Source organism: Podarcis pityusensis, assembly GCF_964106645.2.
Source record: "Podarcis pityusensis genome assembly, chromosome: 1".
Lineage (NCBI taxonomy): Eukaryota > Metazoa > Chordata > Lepidosauria > Squamata > Lacertidae > Podarcis > Podarcis pityusensis.
This window is the reverse complement of record NC_138028.1, coordinates 30,001,393-30,023,866: the sequence shown is the minus strand read 5'-3', so window position 1 is coordinate 30,023,866 and position 22,474 is coordinate 30,001,393. Positions and strand designations below refer to the sequence as shown.

The window sequence follows — 22,474 nt, the reverse complement described above, 5'->3', positions numbered from 1 at the left end:
TGTTGTTTCTTGTCAGATTTCCTTGTTGCTCTGTTTTCTTCCATCTGTGTTTTCCCCAAAGCCTGGAGACTAGCATGGCAAACAGCACCCAAAGGCCCAATTCAAAAAATCAGATGGAACCCTGTGGTTTTGAGAGAGATCTCTTTTTATGCTGCGCAGCAAACATAACCCTGGCTTGTCTTCTCATACTATGTAAAAAAAAGGACTGTGCCTGCTCTAAACAGTGTAATAGTGGTAGCACTATGGTGGTAGAATGTCCTGCATATGGAGAAATATATACTTCCTCGAGCTAAGCAAATGCACTTTTCCTATGCAGTTTTGCACTGTGTGGAGCAGAGCAGAAAGCAGACAGTGTGTAGGATATGTGAAGACTTCAAGAGATTGTCTCTTAAAGATGCCAAATCATGTGAGAGTGATGGGCAAATATAACATTGCTGCTGGGGGGGACCTACGGGAATGCTTCCCTTCACAACTACATTGCTGGTAGACCTCTCTAGGGAGGGGATTCCACAGCATGGGTGCCACCATTGAAAAGACCCTGTTTCTTTTATGTGAGTTTTTGACGGTAAGGGTATTTGGAGCTTCGTAGGCTCTTCATTTAAAGACATACATTTCCTGTGCTTCTCCATGACCCCAGAGCAGAACAGTTTAATTGAGAGAAAGTTGTGTCTTGAGTTAATAGATAGTGACTTTTCTTCATCTCAGGAATTTCTGTGAATAGACCCCTAGATGCACACCCCCAACCCCTGCACTTCTTGTCATAGCTGAGAGCTTGATGAAACTAGGGAGTTTGAGCAAATGAGGCATTCTGACAGCTACGGCTCCTGTGGCGTCTACAACTCTGAGGCCTTGGATGTTATTCTCTAGAGAGCTGACAAAGCGACAGAGAAATAAACTAACCTGAACATTACAAAGATTTCACACTGAATCATAGAGTTGGAACATGCCTCAAAGGTCATATAGTCCAATTCTTGGTCGATGCTGAACACCCACTGTTACAGCACCCCTTGTTCAGCCTCAGATAAAGAACTTCTAATGATGGACTGTCAAGCAGCTGATACTATTGGGAAGTCGTTCCTAATTTTTAACTGATGCCTTGTAATATGAATCTGTTAGTTCAGATAATACGCTCTGGGCAAGAGAAGACAAATTTGCCCCGTCATCTATGTGACAGTCCTTCAGGTATTTGATGATGGGTGGATATTGCCTATTAATTGTTTTTTCTCCAGGCTGAACATGTCTGTACAGAGAAGCTATATTGGGTGGCTCCCCCCAGTCAAGAGTAGAATACCTAGCTAGAGAACAATGATCTGTCACTGTGTGGCTTCGTATGCATGTCAGAAAGGATCTCAAATGCAAAACTTCTCAAAAGGAAATCTATATTGACTGACCTTGAGGCAGTCACACAGCAACATAGCTGTGATTTATCTTTCGATGTGGTGCTTTTCATTTGCAAAGTGCTTCATATTCTTTTCTGCTTCACTGCAGTATCACAAAACGATGAGGTCGGGGGTTAATATTTGCAATATGTGCACCCCCCTCCCACACACACTGTCCCACCAAAATATGGAGCTGCTCTGACTTCCATTGTTGGCATATAATGGCATAAGAATCCCACAAATGACAATTGGCAACCTGCAAAATATCCTTGCCTGCAACTACTGGTTCAATCAATATGAAGGGCAACGGGCAAGAATCTCGTAGCTTAATAAGTTGTGTTGATACAAGAAAGCTACTGGCAAGGTATCTGGGAGCCTGTCCCTTTTAGAAATCAACAAGAAAACAAAAAAGGCAGCAGTGATACAAAACAGAGCATTTGGACCATATCCAAGGACAGGTACATTGAGGGGGAAGCTTATTCACTCTTCCACAAGGGTAGAACAACAATCTCAAGCTCTGGGTTTCTGAATATAAAAGGAGACAATGTCATGGCAAACTATCCCAGAAGGGGCATTGCATTCCACTAGGATGATTAGATGTGAAACATAATCACATTATCATCTCCTCCAGCAAGATTTCCATGAGAATATGAGAACTCACTGAAGACAAAGCTCGGGGGAAGCCTTTGTTGGGGTGGGTGGGGTTGGTTAAAAGAAGGTACCGTATTTGCCAGGACATTAACAGTGAGTTTTTTGGTAAGGGTAGCAAGGCAGTGGTATTTAATTCCTCCCCCCCCCCCGCAGATATATGGGAGTTGTTGTTGGCATCTGTCTGTCTCGAAACAATGGAAGAGTGTACCTTTAGGGGTGAAGTCAAACTCTTGGAAGGTTACAGCACTTGCTGTGGCTGTATAGACCAGTACAGGAGAGACATGTCTTCTTGTAACTGGGACAGATTAAGGTGCCTGGTTGTGTTGCTGCAGATGCACCATGGCGTTTCTTCTCTCCGTGCTTCTACAGCGGTCATTCCTCCTCTGGTTACTGCTGCAAGACCTGGCTGTCTGTCAGGGAGCTGACTGTGATTATTTGGTGGTGAGGGAAATAAGCACTTATTTAAGCAACAGCACCCAAGATGGCTTAAAAGATCAAATTGTAAAAAACACATCAAACACACACACACACACACACCCCTTTGGTGATCACTCACAGCCGAGTAAGATTATCTTTCATGAACACGGTCTTAAGAGTGAGTCCGCAAGTGACAATGGAGGCCAGTTCTTCCTTCCACAGTGGGAACATAGGTTTCCGGGTGGCAGTTGATCATGGTGAAGGTTTGCTAAACGTGTCTTCCTCTTAGCTCGCTTCTCCCTTTCATCCTGGCTTCGAGCATCTTCAAAGTCCATTACAGTACACCTTTGGTAAAGGCTGTTCTCCAAGTGAAGCGCTCGCAGGCCAGTGTTTCCCAATTGTCGGTATTTATACTACATTTTTTAAGATTTGCCTTGAGAGAGTCTTTAAACCTCTTTTGTTGACCACCACCATTACATTTCCATTTTTAAGTTTGGAATAGACTAGTTGCTTTGGAAGACTATAATCAGGCATGCAAACAACATGACCAGTCCAAGGAAGTTGATGTTGAGGAATCATTGCTTCGACACTGGTGACATTTGCTTCTTCCAGTACACTGGCATTAGTTTGCCTGTCTTCCCAAGTGAGGTATAAAAATTTTCGGAGACACCGTTGATGGAATCTATCAAGGAGCTGGCAATGGCGTTTATAAGTCATTGTTTCACAAGCATACAGTAAGGTTGGTAGTACAATAGTTTTGTAAACAAGCATTCACACACACACACACCCCTAAATAAACAATACGAAAAGAGACTAGGATAGCACACAAAACTCTGTAAAGAAAAATTCTTAAAAGAGAACATAAAAATAATCACGTGGCAGGCCAAAAGCCTGGTAAAATAAAACGGTCATCACAAGGTGACAGAAGACCATCAAGGAGCAAGCAAAGGTCTCCCTTAACCGGGAGTTCTATAGTCTGCATATGGTCATGGGGACAGTCCTTTCCTGCTACCCAGCCTAACTCAATTCACATGCTGATGGGAGAAATTCTGGAGGAGAGTCTCTCCAGAGGATCTTTATGAGCAAGCAGGGGTGGAGGAACTGGTGTGCTTCAGATGCTATTGGACTCCAGTTTTCATCATTCCTGACCATTGGCCAACTTGGAGAAGCTGATGGAGTTGTAATCCAAAAACACCTGGGGAGCCTAAGGTTCCTCAACTTTCCAGGACTGAACTCTCTGATGTTGAAAACGTAGCATGCAGTAGTTCATGAATCTTTGTTTCTTATATAAGAGATTTAGCATTAAAGATTTAAGGAGTCCAAAATGAAAAGCCAAGAGTAGTTACACAAGAGACACACGTTGTAGAACCAGAGAGAAAGAGAAAATCAATAAGCTACATCATTTTATGGTTTAAAATTTTATGATGCTGGCATGACCCTTTTTGGCCTTATTTTTACACTGACCTGATATCTAATTGCTAGGCTAACTTGAAATATTTTATGTAATAATAAAACTAATTCTTTTGTTTATGCTATTTAAGAATCTAGCATCCTCATCCTTCCTCCCCATTTCCCAAAAGAGAAGTTAAAGATCACAGCACGGAAGAGACATTTTTTTTTTTTTTTTTTTAAATCAATACATTTTATTGTTATGTGTGAAAATGCAGCAGAGGAGATAGCTAGGTAAATAAAGGCGTTTTCATGCAAGCACATGTCTTATTTAGTAAGCCACTTCTCTATGTGTGCTACCATCTATCTAACCTGTTAGCAATTTCTTCTTTTGAGATGTTCTCAACATCAAAACACCTCTTCAGAATATGCTTATTTAATTTGTTTCTTGTGTGTGCATATTGGCACTACAAAGCTATGTGACAAGGACATGGCCAAAGCTTATTGTCAATGGAAATGTGAGAAATATGACTTGGACAGTTCCTTGGACCACATCTCTCCACCAAATGTGAACCAACCATGTTGTGAAAGAAAAGATCCAGCACCAATTGGTAACTGTGATTCTTCCAGCCAACTCAAGAGCAGCATTAAGGTTTCCTTATGTTACTAATACAAATATGACACTTGCCCTAACTTGAATGTTGAGGAAATGTTGACTCTTCCGGGTGCCTCTGCCCTCTGAGGTGAGCTGGATGATGACTGGGGAGAAAGCCTTCTCAATGGTGGTGCCCTCTTTGTTGAACACTCTTCCCAGGCAAACTTTCCTGGTACTCCTCTTTGTGTTGTTTTGGCACCAGCTGAATAGCTCTCCGCCCCCCCCCCCAACTAGCCTTATAAATAGTCTGTGCTAATTTTAACTTCGGAGCTCCTGCTAGGTTTTAAATGCTGCTCATTTATTTTCTGTGTTTATTCTGCTTTAATTGTTTCGGTTGTTGATTTTGTCGTTTTAAAGCACAGGTACCAAAAGGGTGGGGTCAAGTTGTAAAAAATAAATAGGTAATTTGCATATGGAAAAAAGGTAAAATGTGTTTTGTTTGTGGGGTTGTTCTGTGGGCAGATTTCAGCATTAGCGCATGTGCTTAGATTTCCATTTTCAAGATGTAAGTTCCTAATTAAAAAATAAATGAAACACAAATATCTATTTCTGTGGAAATAGATTGTGGAAAAAGTGATGGATTTTCAATGTCTGCAAAATCCAATATGGGCACCAGCATAAAATGTGCTTAGCTGAAAGAGGCTGACAGATTTTGTTACCTTTTTTAAAAAAATAAGGCACCTTCCACTATAGGGTTCTGGTACAGGGCAATGGGTGTGTGTCCAAATTGTATATCAGCTTCTCCACTGATCTGATTAATCCCTGCAGTTTAGACTAAACTAAGTTAATTGCCCCCATGGAGTTGAATGAATATGTTGCTAGAAGCATCATTCTAAGACATCCTTCCCCAACTTGGTGCCCTCCAGATGTTTTGGACTATGTGGCTGGCTGTGTCTGATGGGAGTTGTAGCCCAAAACATTATGGGTGCCAGATTGGGGGAGGCTGTTTTAAGACAGAACAGGTTGGTGTGGCCCAAGAGGCAGTCATGATTAGGATAAGAATATGGAACAGAGCTTGGCTGCGGAAGGATGATAAAAATAGAAATAAAAAAATGAGATTGAATGGTTTTCTTCCTTGAAATGTCTCTTATCGTCCATGTATGGTATGAACTCTTCACCCTATTAATCATGAAAGAATTATTTATTACAAAGTGCTAATTTGAGGGCCTGCCTTCAAGGGCTGCTACTTAGAGTCTTCCCTTCAATAATTCAGTTCACTATCTCACTTGGTTGCTCCCTGACACATGCAAAATTACATCTCAAGCCCTCTTAAGTTGGAGACTGATGGGAGTTTTGAAGAAAGCTGAAAGTGGTGCAAGACGGGCATTGTTGCCCTGGGTGTACATACACATGTCATTGACCACAGTGAATTTTTCGTTTTTGTTTTTTTCGCAACACCACTAAAAAGCTGCAAAATGGGTTAACCAAAGGTGAAAAAGGAAGAGTACTGCTATAGCTGCTAGCCAACCATTCCTGCTCTTCCTTTCGTCAGGCAGATTGTACATTAGTCGGCCAGAATGGGTAGCAGATATTTCCTTATGGAAGCAACTTCTTGAAAGAGCCAGCCCTGCCATTAGACAGACTTAGGAAGTTGCCCCAGGCAGCCGGTGCTGTGTGTCCTCAGGGTTAGCTTACTGCCCCGTGGCGCCCTGGGTGACTCTGTTCCATCACCAGTGTTGAATAGGGAACTGTCAGTTTTGGCTCTCTTCATTTCTCATTTTACCCATCTTAAACTGACTTCTCCACATTTGGAAGCAATTTGCAAAATCATCAGCATTTTAGTGCAAACTCTCTTAACACATTTTTATAAGCAACTTTGATTAATGTACACATTTTGACAAGCACTTTCCCCCAACATAATGCATTTGTGAATATTATTTTCACCAATGTCTTCATTTTTATGCACGCGTCTCCTAAAATATGCATTTTTGTAAACATTGGTTGAAGAACCAAAATTCGGATAAGTGCAAATTTCAAAGGATAGCTTGTGTTTCAGTTCACATATTGTTTTGGAAAGTGTAGATTTGAGAGATCCAGTTTTAAATACATACTGAACCAACTTTCTCCTCCATTCCTAATGTTGAAGTAAAATTCCATTGCCATTCTAGTTGGCTTTTGTACATGCAATGGGGGAGGGCTGGCTACACATAGAAGTACATAAACTATGCTTCCTTCATTCCAACCTAAGCATGATGGAAAAGAAACCCCTGTTAATTCTCATACACAACTCACTTTTCAAATAAGTCCCTCCACCTACACCATCCCATTCTTCTCCAGCCTCTGCTCATTCACTCCCCTCTCTCACATTCGCAACAATGCATTCTTTGGGTACACCTCCATGTGAGAGGTCCCTTGAGAAGGCAGGAGCCCATAGCCCAGTGACAAAGCACACAGCTTTGGTGCTGAAGGTCCTAAGTTCAGCCCCTGCCATCTCCAATTAAATGGGTAAGCTTTGGGGCGGGGGTGTCAAAGGCTGTGTTCCATCAGAAGAAAGTGACGGGGACACTTACCGGTGGTGAGAGGTCGGGCCAAAGCAAAAGGTGGAGCGGGGGGACATTGCTTCTCTCTTCCTTTCATCCATCCCTCCATTTGCACTCACACATCTGTCCATCATCCAGTAACACTCATCCCCTCATTTTCTGAGCATGTACACAATGGGGTCGTTTCCACCTGCTGCATTTCAAGCCACATGCTTACATCGCCATTTCCTGGCTTGTTTTCCCTCACCTGCAAACCTTCCAAACTCCTATTCAAGGAAGCCAAGCTCTGTGCATGTGCTGTCCTCTGCGCATGTGCAACGGATGGCTGAAGTGCAACGCATCTCTGCTTAACTGCGACTTACGTTTTCAAATTGGAAGGAAGCTGGTCTGAGGGGAAAGGCATTAAACGGCAGAAACTACAGGATGCATATGGACTGTGGCTAATGGTCGTGTGCACTCAGCTTCAAACACCAGCAGTGAGAGTGCACAGGAGCCACAGTAATGTGCACACAGCTTCCCTCTCACCATCTTTTCCTCTTAAAGAGGAGGTGGAGGGCCATTTGTCGGCACCAAGCTGTGGGTTGCCAACTTGTGAGTTAACGGATTGAGCTTAGAAAATACTTCTTCTTACAATCATGTAGAGCAGGGGTCAGCAACCTTTTTCAGCCGTGGGTCGGTCCACCATCCCTCAGACCATGTGGTGGGCTGGACTATATTTGGGGGGGGGGGGATGAACGAATTCCTATGCCCCACAAATCACCTAGAGATGCATTTTAAATAAAAGGACACATTCTACTCATGTAAAAACACGCTGATTCCCAGACCATCCGCAGGCTGGATTGAGAAGGCGACTGGGCAGCATCCGGCCCACGGGCCTGAGGTTGCCTACTCCTGATGTAGAGCCCCTGTAAGTCAGACAATCGTGGGCTCAGTGGACCAGTGCTCTGCCTCAGTATAAGACAGTCCAGAACTTTAATGTCTTCATACATTCAATCGCTCCATTCACATACGCTTGCCTGCTGTCCCTGCTGCCATCATTGTGCTCACCGCAAATAAGCTTGTTTCCTCATCCTATTGGCAAGATGGGCTTTGAACAGCTCTATGTGTCAGGGATCAGGGCAAGTGGGTTGAGAACGAACCTCATTCTCTAAAAAATATAAAAATAAAAATCAGCCAGCAGACCTGCTACCCTGGGCAGGCCACATGCTCAGGCTGTTAACTATCGTTCCTGGATGTTGGAGGGGAGGGGAGCAACTAGAAATGGGCAGGGAAATGCTTGTCATCTCTGAAGTGTGCAGGCATATACCATCTGCCTCCCCAGCAGTTGTCATTCCTTGCACCTTAAAGTGCTTCACCAACCACATTCTGCTGTTCTTGTGAAACCGGCTCCTTGCTATATTGGGGTCAGTTGAAAAACTGCAAAAAAGAAGAAGAAGAAGCTTTCAAGTAACAGATTGGGCAAATCCCACAGGAGTATCTGCTGTGCTTACAGCCTACTCAGAGCAACGCAGACTACCTTGAGATGCTGGGGGATGTTGTTGTTGCTACTCCTACGGCAAGTTAAGCATGAAAGGCAAGGTGGGAAGGGAGAAGATTGTGAGAAGGGGCACAGTGAGAAAATGATTCAGAGTCCCAAGGGTTGGTCTGATGAACGCTTTTAGCAACCCAGAGATTACTGCTGTAGCTTCATATATAACACGGGCCACAATTTCCCCTTCTAAAATACAGAATCAGCCCAGCTAGCTTGATAGTTGCCTCCCTTCCTGTAGGTGGCAAGGCTGAGATGTGGGGAGGGAAAGAGAAGTGCCTCAAAGTGCTGCAACTCCATTATGGCCCACGCATGTGCATGTACGTGTGCGCGTGCGCACCTGTGTGCCGGACAGTGTCACTGCTCCTTCTGCCGGTGATAGTCGCTTCCTACGTTGAGCACGGGGATGAGCAGTCCGAGCAGCCACCTCTTCCCAAAGACCTCTTCCAGGTTCTTCTTCCAAGGACGGGCCCGGGCTGCCACCCCCTTCCGCGCCTGGTACCGCGTCTGCCCTCGCAGGATCAGCAGCATTTGGTGGCAGCAGAAGCCGGCGCAGGCGAGTCCGATCCCCAGCCAGAGGTATAGCATGAGGATGACAAACATCTCCGAGCTTAGCAGAGCTCCTGCAGACCCAAAGGGGAAGGGAAGAGAAAATGTTGGGAGATTTGGGACAGATAAAAGAAAGTACATCTTCACACGTTGCATCGTTTAGCTATGGAACTCACTGCCATGGGAGGAGGCAGGGATGGCCGCCATCTTGGATGGGTTTGAAATGGGATTGGATAAATTCCTTGAGGGTATCAAGGGCTACTAGCCATCACGGCTATGCTCCAGCTGCATGGTCAGAGGCAGTGATATTTCTGAATACCAACTGCAAGAAACTACAGGGAGGTAGATTGGTTTACCAGTTGGCCACTGTGAGAACAGGACGCTGGATCACATGGGCCATGGGCCTGATCCAGCAGGCTTTCCTTATGTTCTAATGTGGACATTCACTCATAGTGTGATGTTATCTGTCCATCCTGGAACAGAGAAAATGGTTTGTCTACACATATCATAGGATGGTATAAAAATTCAATAAGTAATATTATTAATAATAATACTTCTATACTGGAGGCAGTTGGCACAGTGCCCAAAGGAAGTTTGCTGTGAAAGTTTGTTGTGACATGTGCCAGGGCCTAGACCCTAGCAGAGAATTCATGGCTGCACCCCAAATCTCCCCCTGCTTCTGCTGCCCCTCTCACCCTTCCATCACTCTTGCTAACTGCTCTCTCCAAGCCTGCAAGCAAGGAGATGGAACTGCAATCTGCACTAGCTTCACTCTGTCCATGGGGCCCAGAAGACGTGATGGCAGTGACAAGGAGCAGGGTGTCCCTGGGGGCATCTTGCCAGAGCTCCCTACCCCCTCCAAAACCTGAAGCCAACATGGCTTGTTTGCAGTTAGTGGCTTAATCTGTAGCTAGTGCTTAGAAGCAGATTTTCAGCTGCCAAGAGCTAGAAGAAGCTCAATAGCATTTTCAGGTCCCAGGTAGAATCCTCAGCATCTCCTGGGATACTGGTCTGGGAATGTCCCTGGTCTGGACCTCTGAAGGGCTGCTGCCAGTCAGTGCTGACAGAACTGAGCCAGGTAGGCCATTGGTTTCCCTCAGTATGAGGTAGGTTTTTCTGATTTCAGTTCTTTCACAGTACAGCAAGTAGAGGTGAAATGTGGCAAACGTAGAAGGTTTGCTTTACAATTAAACAGAATCAAGGGGAGGAAGATGCAGGACTAAGGCTGGAATCATACTTTCTAGGGAATAAGCCTCACTGAACAAAGTAGGACCAACTTCCAAGTAGATTGGCATACATAATATTGCACGGTTAAATAAATATTTCAGTTGTCTTTTTTCAGCAGCTCCTTAATTGCAGTATCAAGGCGGGGGGGGGGGAGTTGAGTTAAAATCCAACATTTCTTTAGAGTAGTTTACATTGCGGCTAATTTTTAGTGACAGGGTCAAAATGGAAAATTCTGCAGAATATAAACAACATCCCAGTCATTAGTCTAAATGTCAGGAGATAAGATAAAACAATGCACCAAAATGAGCCTTCTAGGAAGAATTTGAATAGGAAATGTGTTGTCTTATGACTTGGAGAGCAGGAGCTTCATCCCATATGAAGCTGTAAGAAAGCAGGAGGCTTTCAAAGTTATTGTGCTTAATTCCTCTCTTTGGGAATCAACCATGTTGTCAGATGTGCCAAACATTGACAGTTTGAGGTTGATATATTAATCCTACCCCTCCTATGTATGTAGGCTAGACCAGAGGCTTCTGCCAGGATTGGATCTAGAGACATTTGGCACATGTAATATTGGACCATTGGGACGTTAGCCAAAAGAAATGGACCTTTGCTGCCTGCTCTGGCTCTAGAAGTCAGCAGTTAACTGATCTTTCCCATCTGCTTATATTCTCTGCATTCCTAACCAGCCTCACCAGAACAGCTTCATTATAAACCTAACACTTTGCACTGAACCCAGGCAACCTTATTCTTGACCTTTCTTTATTGCCTACACAGGCTTCCTTCTCACTTAATAACACAACTCTTCTTTCAGTTCTCCAGGGGCACTCTGCTGCTGTCCTGAAAGTTGTGATTCTCCCACTAGGGAGAATACTGAATTGGAACTTACTGAGAATTTTGATTCTGTCTGGGAATACCTGAATAGGGGTGAAAGTGGTGCAGCAATAAATCGGCTAGCACATTTGCAAAGCTAAGCAGGATCCAGTAAGGTTTCAAATTGGATGGGAGACCATGTGTTGAGATTCCTACATTGCAGAGGGTTGGGCTAGGTGACTCTCAGGGTCCCTTCCAGCTCTATGGTTTTTTGTCTTTTTGTAGAGTCTTTTTGAGTCTGCAGCTCCCTTAACCAACTACTTTCTTACTGTGGCACCCCTGTGGGACTCAGGAGCCCAGTTATGTAACCCCTTGCCTCACCCTTTTTTGAACACCCTTCCTTGTGGAGTGTTCCCTCCGGGCAGCTGCTTCTGCCATCCCTGGTCTCTGAGCTGCCCCCCACCCCAAAGAGAGGTGCCTTCCAGAGGCGCCATTCACCTTCAGAGCTTATATCCAAGGCTGCTGCAATAAACAGTAGTGCAAGCCTTTGGGAGGCAGAGACGAGAGGGCACATCAGAGGAGGGAGGGAAAGAAAGAGAGACAAAGGCCAATGTTGCCTGCAGCACCCCTGACCATCATTCAAAGCACCCCAGGGTGCCACGGCACACAAGCTGAAAACCACTGCTGGAGATGTTTATTGACTTAGCAATTCTAGGTTGATTATGTTGTCAACAATTACTGTGGCTATGAATAGTCACTGTGTTTATTCTGCATGCATCTAAGCTTTAACTCAGACTGTACTTTTTACCTGTCACAATCATTTGAATTCACAGTTTACATACAATTCCCCCCTTCCCTGTACCTAATACCTTATATCTTATAAGGATGAAATGGGCTGGCTCCACAAACATTTATGCCACAAGAAATCTGTTAGTCTTTTAAGGTGCCATGAGCTTTTATTATGTTCTCTTTTTGAGCTACAAACTAACAGATACCTCACTAGAATAGATAGAATCAGGACAGTGCCAATTTGTGTCACTCTCTTTCCCCCCGCCCCAAACCCTTGAATATATTTACTTTGATCAAGAAATATATTCACCATCCTCAAAAGAAAAGCTGGTTTAATCTTTTCATTTGTCATTTATCATGTGAATTCATTCAGAAGCCCCAGAAAGCTAGTCACATCTCAATCCTGTTGAACTTAATGGGCTATATTAGGGTGCTGACACACATTTCTCAAATTGACCACAGCCACAGGAAACCAAAAGTACGACAGGAAGTCTCTTGGTGCAAGACCAGAAACCTTCGCTCATTGTACCCGCAAGGGCATTGGCCCCTTGTCATAATTCCAGATCCTAGTTCTTATCTTTAAAGCAGGACTGAGGAACTTCTGGCTCTGGCTGTGGTTGAACTGCAACTTCCATCAACCCCAATCATTGGCCATGCTGGTTGGGGTTGCTAAGAGTTGAACAACATATGGAAGGCCACAAATTCTCCATGCCTGCTTTAAAATGGCTTAGGACTACAAACCTAAAAACAACAACCCACCCCTGCAATAAATCTGCCTGCTCTAAGAGATCCACTAATGAGGCCCTCTAGTATATCTCTTTATCTTCCAAGGTTTGCATGGTGAGGATCAGAGAACATTGTAACATTGCGACAGACTGAACTTTAAGAAAAGATCTTTAGCCAGCTGAAACACCAGACTTGGCGTTTAACTACATGTTATTTGAACATTTATGTTCAATATTTTGTTTTCCTTGCTGCTTTAAAAGTGTGTTTTATTTGACCTTTGTCTGTAATGTTTTGATACTCTGTCATTCTTTATTTGATGCTTTAAGTTAAATTGTAAGGCGTTTAAAATATATTTAAACGATTTCAATGAAATAAACAATCTTGTAAAGAAGGGCCAGTGGAGCAGCTTAAATGTATGTAACAAAGCAGGGTGATAACACAGACATCCTGGCATTGAATGCCTGTAATAGGATAAAAACCCATTCTTTTGATTTACGCCATGGATGATCATTATTAAATTATTGATAGTTAATGAGTTTCATATTGTGTGTTACCAATAATGGTGCTACCGCTAGGTATTCCCCCTTACTTTAATTGTATGAAAATTGGAGGAAAATAATGGTTTGTTTTAAAATATTATATAACGTCTATGGAGAAGAAAATTGGACCCAGACTATTAGCTAGTTTTAATAGCTTCAGTGACTCATAGAACTATGTAACAAACTCATTTCTCCAAATAGCCTAAGAAGCATCCCAAACAGCTGGATAATTAGGCAGTGGGTTAAACAGGAATGCATTTACCTGTACTTAAATTGCTTCAGGGATACTCGGAAAACATGTACAAAACTCAAATATATCAGGAGAATTGAATAAAATGGACGGACATGACCAAGGGTTCTACTATGCAATCCTTGATGCTGTTTAAAGAGTTTTCTATAACATTTATCAAGGTATTTATATAATGATCAAACCTCAGCAAGTAATTCCTTCAGGGTTCTGTTAAAGACATTTGTAATGTTACTGTCTCAGCTTGAAGGAGATATTGTCAAGAGGTCAGTAGGAAAGATCAGAATTATTCTCATCTCAGCAACAGGGAGAACCATACTAAGCAAAGCATAGCCAAGTCACAATTCTTCTGATCTCATTAGGAAAGCTACAGGTAATTTCCTGGTGAGACCAGAAGGGTTATGGCTTGGTTGTTCTAGTGTTCTAGGTACAGTGGTACCTCAGTTTAAGAACAGTCCTGTTTATGAACGATTCAATTTATGAACTCCACAAAACCAGAAGTAGTGTTCTGGTTTGCGAACTTTACCTCGGTCTACAAATGGAAACCAAACAGTGGAAGGGCACCGGCGGCAGGAGGCCTCATTAGGGAAAGTGTGCCTCAGTTTAAGAATGGATTTGGTTTAAGAACGGACTTCCAGAACGGATTAAGTTCGTAAACTGAGGTACCACTGTATAAGATACTCAGTGGGTCCTCCAGTTCCCATTGGCCCCTTATCAAAGCAATGGGCATAGCAGTTCTTTCAAAATAAACCACAGATTCTTATGAGTTCCTAGATGGGTCAAATGGAACATTAGCTTGACATAAGAAATAATAATAATAATAATAATAATAATAATAATAATAATAATAATAATTCCCACCTTTTCTCCAACTCCTTTAGTGCTTTGATGGCTCAGACCATTATTATTATTATTATTATTATTATTATTATTATTATTATTATTATTAAAATTTGTATACCACCCTTCATCTGTAGATCTCAGAACACAAAAACACAAAATGCATAATAAAAATAAGAGCAAAAACAAGCCAATAATCCCCCCAATCATTATTAAAGTGCAGTAAAATGAAAAGTGGGGGGAGAGAAATTCAAGCAGGAAGGGACAAACGACAGGCTAGGTAGCGCAGCCAGGAATTTAAGCTGTGCATGTGGCTGGCTATGCCAGGGCTCAGAGAAACCCCAGAGAAGCTGCAGCAAATTGCATCCCACACCCTCATTCTTCTTCCTTCTCCTCCACCTCACCAGAAAGGGGCAACATCTAATCCATCAACCTATTTCCAACAGGAGCCAGCTCAACATGAACAATGGGAACCTTGCAATCAGAGTATGATGGCAATAGCTCTCCACTGCTGACTCTCTTCTACATCTCATATTAAGGGCTATATTGCTTCTGAACATGACCGCTATTCAGAAGTTCTTAAACTGGATCCATGGACAGGCAGTGGCTCCATGCTCATGGGGAGAACTGTAAGAGTGGAATCCAATTAACCTTTACTGAGAACAGGCCATTTAAATTAATGGACCTAACCTAACCTTGTTAATTTCAGTGGGTCTACTCTAAGTGCTCTATGGGGAGTCGGCTTCAGGCACCAGGCCCATTGGCAGACCAGTGCTGCAAACAGTGACAGGAAGGCTGGCAACAACCAGCCTTGCCATGTGGAAATCCCTTGCAGACAACCACAGTGCCTGGAGACAGACAGTCAGGTCATGTATCTATAGCAGTGACTGGAGGAGAAATGGCTTGCTAGGAGGAGTGCAGAGAGAAGAAGCATCTGCAGCAGCACAACCAGACACCTTCATCTGCCCCACCTGCAGCAAAACATGTCTCTCCAGTATCAGTCTCTACAGCCACAGCAGGCAGTGCAACCTTCCAGCAGCTTGACCACCCCCAAAGACACACTCCTGCATTGTCTCCCAAGGCAGAGGGATGTCAACAACTCTGAATAAGTTAGTTGCATACCATCCTAAGTGTGTTCAGCCAAACACATTTGCAATCAGCATTTAGACCTCCTGTTGGGGTTATTGCATGACTCTCACTGCCCATTCACAAATGCATGATGAATAGCCATTGATAGACTTATTCTCCATGGTGACAAGGGTGGGGAAACTACAGTCCTCCAGATGTTGTTGAACTCCAGCGCCCATCAGCCCAGCCACCATGACCAATGGTCAAGGATGATGGGAGTTGTAGCCCAGCAACAGGTTCCTCACTCCTGCTTTTAGGATATAGTCTAATCTTTACTTTAAAAGCCACTTAGGCTAATGGCCATCATCACTTTCTGTTATCTGCCCTGAATTTGCTGCTCATCCATTTCATCAGTTAACTCTCCAATATGGCGGCAAGGGAGAAAGAGAGAGATTCTCTGCCACCACATTGTAGTGAATCCCCATGACAGCTTGTTACAGTATAAGGAGACGGTGGCAGCTGGTTATTCCAAGAGTCTTCTGTAAACTTGAAAGAGACGTTAAGGGGATCTGTTCAACATTGCTTTCTAAATGCAGTGTCATCCTTCCATCCTTGTCAGGTCCCATTAGTTGCAGGAAGGCATCATGAGCACTAAATAGTGAAAGAGAGACCAGGCTCCTTTGGAAAGAAAAAAAAAACAAAAAAAACCCAGACATGTGTAATTTCTCTTCTGTGAGATGGATTTGAAACAGTGGGAAGGGGGTCTGGAGGCAGACATTAATTGAACGCCTGTGCTATCTCCTTTCAATGCTCAGGCTGTAGCAGGAGATGTGCTGAGACATTTTCTCCCAGAAAAGGCTTCAAGCTTCATTTTAGGGGTCGCGTTTCTAACATTTGCAGAGGGAAAATTGTCAATTTCTTTGTTCCCGCTTCTAATTGAAATTCTCCCGGAAGCCACTTGCTTAAAAACACATATGGTTTCTTAATCTCCTTCTTGAAGCAAGCAGATACAGTAAAACAGCTGAAGTTGTTGTTTTGATTATTCATTCTGAGCAAAGTTTGCAAAAGCTTTGAAGCAGGCAGGCTAACTCAGCTCCCCCACATTTCACCACCTGAATGTCTTTATTTTCTTCCAGATGGACATGAGGTGATATGATGACAACACTATTGCTGTAACCTAATCATGTCAGAAATAGCATTTAAATTCAGTTGTGGGTTTTAGAGCATCTAGGAACCAAATGTTTTCCCTTTGCTGGCTTTTTAGGCTGGTGTTTATAATGATTCTGTGCTGCTCCATTTCTATGCTATCTTGAATCTGTTTTATGTTGGGTTCTGAGTTTTTATGTCATTTGTATTGAGATTGTTTTATTGATTGCATTGCATTTGTGTATTCTATTGATTTTTGTAAACTGCCCGGAGGACAGTTGAATGGGAGGTCTAGAAATGGGAAGGCTGCCTGAATGAATTAATGAATGCTGAAGCACGATGATGATTTTGCATACCAATCCAATTTTGAAATCCATTCCAGGCCACCTAAGGTGTAACACCTCTGGCCATAGTTGCTCATTTCAGGAAGGTTATTTTGTGATGGAAGCACCTATATAGCATGAACCGATTCCATCTTTTCCCACTTCAGGCTGTTTCCTATCTGAAGATGGGGCAACCCAGCCAGATGGGTGGGGTAAAAAGAATATTATTATTATTATTATTATTATTATTATTAATTATTATTATATTTATTTGGGGCACAGCGCCACAGGGGAAAGGGAAGATGGTAGCCCATGGCATAATTTTTCTCTCTTCATTCACCCTTCATGTTATTAAGCCCTTGGTGGTGATACATCAATGCCTTAAAATAAAACAACCCCATAAATCATGCAAGTAGGTTGTTCAGATTGAGAATGCATGGTGGGGCATCCTGTAACAGGACTATCGTGGGGCAGCACTTCTACAACAAGGAGAGATACTCTTTATCACCATTTAGTTTTATTTTATTTGTTACATATATATTCCCACCTTTCTTCCATTTTGCAGCTCACATTGGAACTCATGCCTTAGCTCATGGGAGGACTGCTAGGGAATAGGCGATGGGATCAAGGAATCGCAACAAAGCACCTGACTGCAGTGGCCTTTCCTCTTCTTCTCCCTTTCCAGTTTATAAAAGCTGGGCAGAGTCCAAACATCAGAATGAACTTGGCAAGCTGTCAGCTTAAGAAATTGATCCAACATTTTTTAAAAAAAACAACAACAACCCCACTCTTCTCAGACACCACCTTAAAATAATATTGCAATGAAGGTCTACTTTCACACTACCATCTGAGTAAACTGGCGTTTGTGTGCTTATCAGCCATACAAATTTATCCTTTTATCTAAGGAACAAACTGGGTTCATTTAGCCTCAGTCATTATAAACAATAAAGAACAGACTAGAGCCAACAAGCCCGTGGATAATCTCAAAGCCAATATATACACCCCTGACCTTTTCCCAATCCTTCCCTGGTTGTACAATGTTAGCAGCAGGAAGGGATATTAACGCTTCCTTGTAAGTCGTTCAGTCTGGAACGACTCTGGAAACACAATGCATTCAGACAGCAAGCCTGTTGGGTGGGAAAAATCACTTTCGGAACTGACTCCATCTGTGTGTGTGTGCCCATGACCCTAGCCCTACCATTAGGCAAAGTGAGGCAGCTACCTCAGGCAGCAGATCTTGGGTGTCAAAGAAAGGCTGCAACTTGTTATTTAAAGTGTATTTTTTCTACCAGGATAGAGAAAAGTTACTTGTGAGATTTTCTGCTTCAGGAATCACCATAACTTGACTGGCCTTGGGTACTATTCAGCATAACTTGAGAGGTGGCATTTACTATTATGCCTCAGGCAGCAAAATGTATTGGGCTGGCTTTAGTGTGTGTGCTTCTCATTTTAATGATCTTTTGTGTGGTTCTTGAATTTCAGAAGCGAGAGCAGTAGGGGTGGGAATTGACAAATACAAGGAGGGAAAACCAGAAACTGGGCACAAATGGAGGTGTGGAGAAAAAGAAAAACAGCATGATGATGAGGCCTGTTTGATCTTGGCCAGAAAGGTCAGAATCTGAATCACATTTCAAATTCAGTCAGCAGAGCACTTGCAAGTGGGATGTAGCAGGGTGCCTCGCATCAATTCTGCTTTTTGTCTCCCTCCACTAGGAGACAATGACAGTGCAATCCTATGCATGCTTATTCAGCAATGGGACTTACACCTAGCAAGTGTGTTTAGAGTAGCAGCTTAGCGGTGCAATCCTATGCATGTTAATAAGGGCAGATCCACACCACACATTTAAAGCACATCCAATGCCCATTTAAAGCACAGGACTTCCCACAGAGAATCACAAGAACTGTGGTTTACTGCTAACAGAGCTACAGTTCTTAATACCCTTCACCCAGTTCTTAGGGTGTTTGGGGGAACGTCATTTGCTTTCAATGCAAGCTGGATATGTTTTTAATGTGTGATGTTGATCTGAAGGTTCAAAAGAACTGGCTTAATTAGGGTTGCTGCCTAAATGAAGTATTAAATTATTAACTGTATTAATTTTCTCCATAACGAGTTCCTGTCCTTTTCACAGGAACGGACATGATGTTCAGAGCAGGAGGAACCAAAGTCCAGGTGATAACCAATGAGTTTCTGATAAAATAGGACTCTGGAAAAGGAACCTTTCTTGCAAGCCTCTACACTAACTTCCCTCGGTCACATAATACAAGAATGAAATGCTCCTTCCACCGTCTTCCAACATGTACAAAACCTTTCAGACAATGGCCTTGGGCTGGTCCACACTGAGTCACCCATAGGACATTGCAGGGTGCTTTTCTTGGAATCAATTCAATTATACATAGACAGCATTGGACGGTAGCCTGGAGCAGGCCCCAACCTTTGTGTGTCAAGGTGGCCTTTGCACAGCACCCTGGCTTTTTTATTTGCTGGCTATTCCAATAAGGAGCCCCGGCAATTAAAGCAAAAGATGGGTGAAGAAACATAGGAAACCCACATAGGCACAGACAGCCCCCTCCCCCAGGATCCTGGCAATGCTGGAGGGACAGCTGTTGTGGGAAAGGAAGTCTTGTAAAGAAGGGTTGGCAGGGAGAGGGGGAGAGGGAAGGGAGCCACAGATCACCCCTTCTGCTAGAGGAGAAGACACTGACCTGAGAAGAACTGGCTGATGGACTGAGGCAGGAGAGTGAGGAATGCCAGTGGGTTGGCAAAGGAGGTGGAGAGCACAGTGGAAATGTAAGCCAGCCCTGCCACCAAGGAATCCAGGCAAGCCAAAGCAGTATACAGGCAGAACATGACGAAGTTCCTCATGTTCCTGCTCCCAATGCAGTTCCCTGTGAAGAAACAGTGGTGGTCATGCCTTTGGGTGACCCGGGCACACAGTCTACAGAAGTGAGTGTTGGGTAAGGCCGAGCCAGGGGGGCAGCTCCCATCGGGCCAGTCGGGGGCCACCCCATCGGCTCCTCCGACCCAGTTCAGGCCCTTGCTCAGGTCCTCGGGGGTGTTCTGGATCACCAGGATGTAGTTGCCCAGCGCGTTGGCCGAGAGGAAGAGGAAGAGGGCGCCGTGCAGCAAAGCGGAGGAGCAGAAGAGCGGGGTGGCGGAAGGGTCTTTGAACATGCTGGGGATGAAGAGGAAGAGCTGGAGGACGAAGGTCACACAGGAGATGCACAGGAAGTAGGCAGGAGCGACCACATTGAGGAACCTGAGGACTAGCATTGTGGATTACATTCCTGCAACGGGGAGCAAGAGGAGAGAGCAAGTGGTCACCAGCCTAGCCTGTGGACTTGCAGTTTCCCAGGCACACAAGGATTCCCCATTCGCCCCTCTCCCCCCCCCCCCCGCTGCTGGAGAAAAAGAAGCACCTCCTCACAGGTCTCCTTGGCTCTTTATCCCTCCCAACCTGCTCCCTTCCCCAGTGGAATCTCTCACAAACACACCGCACACATTTCGCCTCCTAGCTCTGCTCAGCGGTGCACAGGAGGACAAACTCAAAGGTTCGCTCTCCATCGCTGAGCCTCAGGTCTGGCTCCCGGGCCCTGCCCCTGGCGGGCAGCATTGCCACTGAGATGCCAGGGGCCGCAGTCCCTGGAGTGTCTCTCTCAGGTTGCCTGCCTCTTGCCTGCCTGCCTATCTGCCTGCCTGCCGGTTGCACCGCCACCCAGCTCTCTCTGCTCCTCGTGGCCCCCTGTTCTGGAAGGCTGCAAGACACCCTCGCCGGGGAGCGAGTCCCCTTCAACTCCGAGGAGGATTTGCGTGTGTGCTGAGCAGACCTGCCGAGGCTCGCCCTACAGGAGTTCCTCTTCTTCCATGCAGGGCGCCGTTATTATTTTATTATGCGCTATTAATTAGATAGCGGGGAGGCGAGGATCCGGGTGGCGGTCCTAATCCGCTGCAATACGGATCAAAAACGATGCTCTAATTTCGCCTGGAAAGACACAAATCCGCAGATTACCGCGGCGGCTGTTGCCGTGACATGGGCATCATCAGGAAATGCTCCAAACAGCTGCTTAAGTGCTGCCGGGCACCAGCCGCCAGCGGTGCGCCAGCAAGGAACTCTGTCTGTGGCTTTCAGCCTGTCTGGCATCGCTGCTCCGTCAAGGCGCATCGCAGAACGAAGCAAGCCGACATCCACTCCCCACGCAGCCACCCACCTTAAGGAACGCGGGGGCTCAGACACCCAAACAGGGAGGTGTTGCTACAAGTCTACCTCCCCCTCGCCACACACACACACACCCCTTCACTTTCCCTCTCCACCCCGCCTTCCTCACCCAGCTCTCCACGCACGGCTTTCTCTTCCAAAACAAATCCATGTACGACACACGTACTTCAAATGTGGGAGAACATTGCTAACAAGGCGCCCCGGCGCCCCAGCCTGTTCTCGAGGGGCCGCCCCTTGCCTCTGTCCATGGTGAAGGCGAACTTAGGCGCTGCCTTCGTTGCGGAGAGGCGAGGAACTCTGTCCGCTCCCCGGATCTGATGGTCGCCGCTGGGAACTTTTCTGTGCTCCAGCCCTGCGGGCGGGTGACTTGGCGAGGGACCTGCCAGGAGTCTCCACTTCCCCAGTCAGCTCCGTCTGGCTATCTGTCTGGCAAGGAGCGTTGAATTCACCTTGAAGTCCCCTTGCTCGCTGCCTGGATAGGTCTTCCCCGCCGTCCCCATATTTACCTGGAAGCCTGGAGCGGAGCGGAAGCTGCTGTTCCTTCAGCACCAGCCAGCCCTGTGCGCCGCGAAGCCCCCGGGCCAGCTGCTGCTCCCCCCCTCCCCGCCTGATCTCCCTCTCTCCACCCCCTCCAGCCGCCGCGGTGTGAACAGCAAAGGCGCTCGGAGAGTCCCCGTTAGCAGCACAGCCGCTACTACCGGCAGCCCACCCTCCCGCCCGGGCTCCGTGGGGAGCCCTCCTTTCCCCGGCTTTCCTAGGGGAGCTGTCCGCCCCTTCCGCAACCCTGTCGGGGAAGCGCTTCGGGAGCTCGGCGGGGAGCTGTCCCTTCAGCACCACCAGCCAAGCAAGCCGCCTATGGAGCGGCGGGGGCGGGAAGAGAACTCTCAGGAAATCCGAAAGAGGTGCGCTCCCACCTGGAGTCCCTCCGGAGAGTCTCTCCTGCGGATGACCCGGTTCTCTGATCCTGAAAACTAAAGAAGGTAAGGAAGGAGAAGGAAGTTGTGCTCACTGCTCCCTCCTGGCGTGCCTTAAGAAGAGGAGCCCTGCTGGGTCACACCAAAGGTCCGGCTAGTTCAGAGCTTCCCACAGTGTCGAACCAGAAGCCTGTGGGATGCTTAAGAGCAAGGCATAAGGGCAACAGTTGCCCACAGCATGTGGTATCCAGGGGCTTATTGCCCCTGAATCAAGAGCTTTCAGTTGGCTATTCTGGCTAAAGGCTGTGTTTCCCTGCAGGTGTGAGATGCGGAAATACCTTCCCAGTGCTGCCTCTCTTTAGCAACCCAAGGGATAGGTAACCTCTGCTGGTGCAAAAGAAATACGAGAAAGTTTGAGACGGCATTATCATATAATTTAGGGTAAAAGCCAGCACCTCCCAAAGGTGTTTGGTGTGCATTGGACATGGGCTTCTGGAAACAATACATAGGTGGAAGGCTCGTTCATCCAGAATGTCTCATAGTGATCTTCAGTATCAATTGAGAGTCTTTCACTGGAGCAATC

General features: G+C 45.3%; 1 protein-coding gene across 8 annotated transcripts; it reads right to left on the bottom strand.

Moving 5' to 3' along the window:
- Window positions 1-7,137: 7,137 nt before the first annotated feature.
- Window positions 7,138-21,935, bottom strand: ZDHHC22 (zDHHC palmitoyltransferase 22). Of its 8 annotated transcripts, XM_081001208.1 has the most exons (4): window positions 21,087-21,884; window positions 19,467-20,048; window positions 8,840-9,122; window positions 7,138-8,387 (listed from the first exon to the last, which is right to left on the bottom strand). In XM_081001208.1, exons 2-3 carry the CDS (start codon window positions 20,032-20,034, stop codon window positions 8,857-8,859), a joined length of 834 nt encoding a protein of 277 aa, XP_080857334.1. In that variant the 5' UTR covers window positions 20,035-20,048; window positions 21,087-21,884; the 3' UTR covers window positions 7,138-8,387; window positions 8,840-8,856. The 8 variants fall into 8 exon arrangements, with proteins under 8 accessions (XP_080857334.1, XP_080857338.1, XP_080857331.1 ...); XM_081001212.1 differs by lacking the exon at window positions 21,087-21,884 and adding an exon at window positions 21,892-21,935 and having other exon boundaries at window positions 7,138-9,122; XM_081001205.1 differs by having other exon boundaries at window positions 7,138-9,122.
- Between the last annotated feature and the right edge of the window lie 539 nt (window positions 21,936-22,474).